Source organism: Montipora capricornis, chromosome 3 (assembly GCF_036669925.1).
Source record: "Montipora capricornis isolate CH-2021 chromosome 3, ASM3666992v2, whole genome shotgun sequence".
In the NCBI taxonomy this organism is placed as follows: Eukaryota; Metazoa; Cnidaria; class Anthozoa; order Scleractinia; family Acroporidae; genus Montipora; species Montipora capricornis.
Window position 1 is genome coordinate 38,007,444 of NC_090885.1, and position 5,000 is coordinate 38,012,443.

The 5,000-nt window shown below is 36.7% G+C and overlaps 1 protein-coding gene across 1 annotated transcript in view; it reads left to right on the forward strand.

The window, feature by feature from the left end:
- Positions 1-5,000, forward strand: part of LOC138043056 (arsenite methyltransferase-like) — a 22,246-nt gene that overhangs the window by 16,200 nt on the left and 1,046 nt on the right. Inside the window, exons 8-9 of the mRNA XM_068889167.1 lie at positions 3,333-3,388; positions 4,919-5,000. The exon at positions 4,919-5,000 is cut by the window's right edge and continues 1,046 nt beyond it. Coding sequence (XP_068745268.1) covers positions 3,333-3,388; positions 4,919-5,000 — 138 coding nt within the window. The remainder of the gene's footprint in view (positions 1-3,332; positions 3,389-4,918) is intronic.

Consider the following 5,000-nt stretch of genomic DNA (forward strand, 5'->3'; position numbering starts at 1 on the left):
TGAGGACATTAAGAAATAACTCTTTATTATAAAACAAATGAAGAAGCCTTGCCCGTGAGCTGTTCTGTTGTAAATCGCTTATGAAGCAGATAGAGCACCCAAGAAGTACCCCTGTAGGGAAAACACTCTACTACATTTTGTGTTTTCCTAAACCTCTTTTGTGCTCTACCTCCTGCATGTTTCACAACAGAACAGATCACAGGCAAGGCTTTTTTATTTCTTAATTACATGTGCAATCAGAATTTAATTATTTCTATGTCCCATCTATAGTCTTATTTGGGTTTATCAAGCAAGTTGATAAAGTTAAATTTGCACTGTAAGAAAGATTTGTAAGTCGAGGTTTCAAGCATCAAATACACTGTAGTAATGATTAGATGCTGTGTGAGTGTGAACTGGGTTGCCTGTGGTAGGTGTTACACAGGTTGTTTACTATTTTTTAAAAATTTCCAAAAATTCTGGTGTTCCATTTAACTCATTACTGGGTTGCTAAACCCAGTCGGAATCTGGGTTTCATTTCGTGGGTTTTTTTATTTATTTTTATTTTTTTCCGTGTCGGGAAAAGTCTTGCCTGTCACTCCCCTGCTAAGTGGTGTCTTTGTGCGTAGAGTCTTCTGTGCGTATTTTGTTAGGTTTGAGGGGGCTGGGGTAATGTGTCGATTTCCCTGGTGCACACACGAGAACATTTAATTGGTGTCGAAAGTCATTGTAATGCACATGGCGTTTTAGTGCATCTTTAAACAAAATATACCCTTATGGAGCTCAAGAATGGAACGTCAATTGGATAAACAAGACAAATATATCTGGAATCTTAAAAGCAGCAAGTAATGGACTTCAACAATAATCTATCCCTCGTCGAGCTGAAATCAAAGTGAGCTGTATTTCTAATATTTTACCAAGTGTGCTGTTATGTAGAACACTGAAACCAAATGGAAAATCCTCTGGTAACTTATGGGTTTAACAGAGACAGAGAAGGAATTGAACAACTTGGATCTGCACAGTCTTCCGGTAAAAATTGGAAATTTCACTAATTCTTGTTGGTCAAAAATTATTTGAAGGAAAGCTTGTTGCCCATTTTTTGCTTGATAATTCAAGTAATGGGTTTTTCAGTAAATGGTTTGATGCTGAACACTGGTGGGAAATTTACTTAGTTGCGTTTTTGACACGGAGTGTAATTTGACACAATTGAGTTTCTTGTCTTCTCGCACGAAATGAAATAGGAAGGGTTTTTTGCCTCATGTTGTGTAATATGTGAGCTTAAGTGGGTAGTTTTTATGGCAATAGGAAAGCATTTTCATGTCAAAATAAGGTAAGCCTCTTTCTGTTGTGTTAACTTAATTAAATATAAATATACGTAACCATGTTGTTGTGTTAACTTAATTAAATATAAATATACGTAACCATGTTATTCTTGTCTGCGGTAAACTTGATTTCCACTCACAAAATTACCCCCAGAACCTACTTTGTGCGCAGAATAAGCTTTTAGAATGATGTTCTTGTCTTCTGTGGTGATACTTGATGATTCGGGAACATTTTGTGAAAAAATATTTATAACGGGTCATACACTCGACTTGATCGTCCGAACTTGCCCTATTATGCATAACATCCACTTGGCCTTTTGACATCCCATTGAAAAAAATATTCAGATAGTAACAAACTTCATATTTATTAACCATTTCTTCTGCTTTTGTGCTTGGCAGCATTGTGATTTGCGATAATTCGCAAGTCTGTTTTTGTATCTCATGGATGTTCAGATTTTCAATTACATGGCCGCTCAACCTCGTGATAGTGTAAATAGTTCACCCTGAAGTCAAAATAGATACGTCCTCAGGAACCCGACAAAGAAGGCTTCCTGACCCGGCAGATGTAATGTAAATATTCAGTTTAAAATTACAACACAATTAAAAAACCTAATACGTTGTTTTACTCTGAAAACGACGAAAAATTAACATGCTTTCCCGTAGTTCATTCAGTTGACACAAGGTGATCACGTGCACCTTTATGGTTGCCTAGCATGTGGTCAATTTCTTCCTTTTGACAAAACACATAAAAGTCAGAAACTGAAGAAATCTTCGTCTTTTTACGCTCGATTGTCATTAATCTTTCGATGAGAATTCGATTCAGAGCTATATTTAAAAACTGTTTTTTTTTCTTTATCTGAGAAGAAATGAGTTAATTTTTCTCAAGAGCATGTTTTGTTATCTTTGAACTGAATTTATTACCACAGCTTAAAAAACTAAATGACGTCAAAATGGGACAGGATATTACAAAATAATTAAAGTTGTGAACGTGTGAGCCAAAGGGCCTCCGCTGGCGCAAAACAATAGAAAAGATTCTTGGACACTTTGAACACAACACGGCGACCGTTGAGTTCAGTTGGTAACGAGTCGTTGTTTGTCATCCCAAACTCAATGGTCGCCGTGTTGTGTTCAAAGTGTACGAAGATATTTTCTATTGTTTTATTGTTTCGTTTGGGACACTTAATGGCCGCCTGACGTTGCTGGCAGGTCTTCAATTGTGCAATGAAGGAAAAACCTTAAACTACCTCTTCCAAAATTTATTACCCTACTTCTGCGCCACGTGGAATTCCGAGAAAACACTTAAAGAAGTGTCTTGTTTTGTTTAAAGATCCAATAAAACACCATTCGCGTTGGATCGGCTTCACTGCCATTGCATTATCTACTGTGTCTTCTACTGGCCCCTGAAACTTTCTAAAGATATGCGAAGAAGGCACTAGGAACAAAGGCAATACTTAGCAGGGGAGTGACAGGAAAGACCCCATTGCGCAACTTTCCCAATTTGGAGGAATGCAGCACATCTCTAGACTGGATTGCCATATATGGCAACCCAGTAATAAAAGTGCTTTGTATGTGTAATTGCATGGGCCAGAAATCATTTTGGAAAACAAGTTAAATTAATCCTTTATTGCACGAGGGCACATTGCGATTACATGTTTATCACATAAAGGACAAATTTATTAAGGGAAGACCGTTCATTCCCACAACAAATAACGATCAACGTGTTCCCATTCGGGTAAAATTCAATTCAATAAATCGTTGTTGTCAACAGAAATATCAAGTAAAATGTAATTTACATGTGGGCAAAAAAGTAGTTTAATCTGGAAGAACATTCTCTGCTAAACTTTGCTTGCTCTGGATAAGCAACTGTTAACCAATCAGGATCAAGTAATTATGCTGTCTTAAGAGAAAATTCCCACCGTCTCAGCCAATCAGCATTCATTAATTTTGCCCCGTATGTGAAATGCTTGTTAAACCATCTGCAGCCTGGATCTTCTTGGATAATGCCAACTTAAAACCTCATTTTACAAATGTTAGGTTCCATGGAAGAAAACCCCGAGGAGTTCAAGTTTAATGTTTGTTATACACTCACGGTAAGATTACAAACGCATTGTTTACAAACTTTGTTTGAAATCATGTACAGGGCTCAAAATAACGGCCGGTCAACGGACAATGTCTGGCCAAGATGACTACAACTGTATTTGTGCAGACAAAATTTCAGTTTTGTGGTCATTTTCACCACTCACGTACGCGGCTTTCAAATAATTATTTCTGGAAAATATAAACACTTCAATCAGCAGCTTGCAGTCACAAAATAGAGAATACAGATGAGACGGTCACGATCTTCCGCTTTGTGAATGCCGTGGCGTTTTAGCCGTTTTCTAGAATAACACAGGAAAAACATCTAAACAGACTGGACAAGAATGAACATCGCATCAATCAATGTCTTGTATTACATTTTTAATTGTCTTGCGGACCGGAAAATTTGCGCTTGTGTGCTTTATTAAAAGATAAGTATATCTATAGCAAATATCGTGTTCATAGCGTTTTTTATCATCTGAAAGATCACAAGAAAATAACACATCATAAAATGCTATGAATCAACAGTGTTTCTTTAAATTTGTCTCCATTTTGCAATTGGACGTGTTCCATGTGTGCTTAGTTTATTCGCTGGCTTGAACTGGGAAGTTAGTCTCACATGATGCATTTAAAGCTATCCAAAAGTCAAGGAGGCATATCCTTTCTTCTGGACACAGTTGATATGCAGCCGTTGGACTTTCTTCTATTTCCTACATGCATGCCGAGCAAAGGCAGCGATCTTTCACTTGTAGCATGAGCCTATACAGCCCTATTAGTGTTTGGTAGAAACTCAAAGTGTTCACGACCAAAATCGCATCTAACGCAAGTCGTAAATTAATATAAAACTATGTGCAGAGTAACTACTGTTAAATAAGCATTTCTAATAAAAATCTATCGAGTTTTGATTGTTATCACTGCCAGCCCTGCATTTCAAGTTTCATTTCGAGTAGAATGCAGTCTGAAGCCATTACCTGTGGAAATGAAAATAGCAAACATATTTAAGTGATACTTGTTGCGATTGAAACTTTTATGCTCTCTAACAACACATTTTTGTGCATATGAGGCGATATTTTTGGGCTTAATAGGGAAATTCTTCAAATTAAATATTTTTAATATTTTGACCAGTCAAAAACAAGACATGACCGAGATAAAATTGGTTTGGCTGGTCATTACGACTGGCCACCGTCCAAAAATTAGTTTGAGCCCTGATGTAGCTTGGATGGATGAGAAGGATTTTACAGTGTTTGTCAAGATTTCAACTTTAAGTAGATGTGCATGGTACTACCTTCAAAATCCTTCAGCCGGTTTATCCATTTACTGAAATCTTTTGTGACAAATTCAAGCACACTCATTACAACAAAAATGACAAGCACCTTTCTCATGAATGTCCCACAATCTTGCTGCCCTCTCGTTTTACATCTTGATATGTTTCTACTTTCTGTATCATTGTTGTTGTTGTTATTATTATGATTATTATTATTTTCTTTATAATTATTATCATCAGTATTATGATTATTATGATGTTTACCATACCAACATTGCAGAAAACTCCAACGTTGGTGTCAGCTGATGTAGCAACTGTTCTAAGAGTTTCAAGATTTGGGAAGCACGTTGAATTCCATCCAT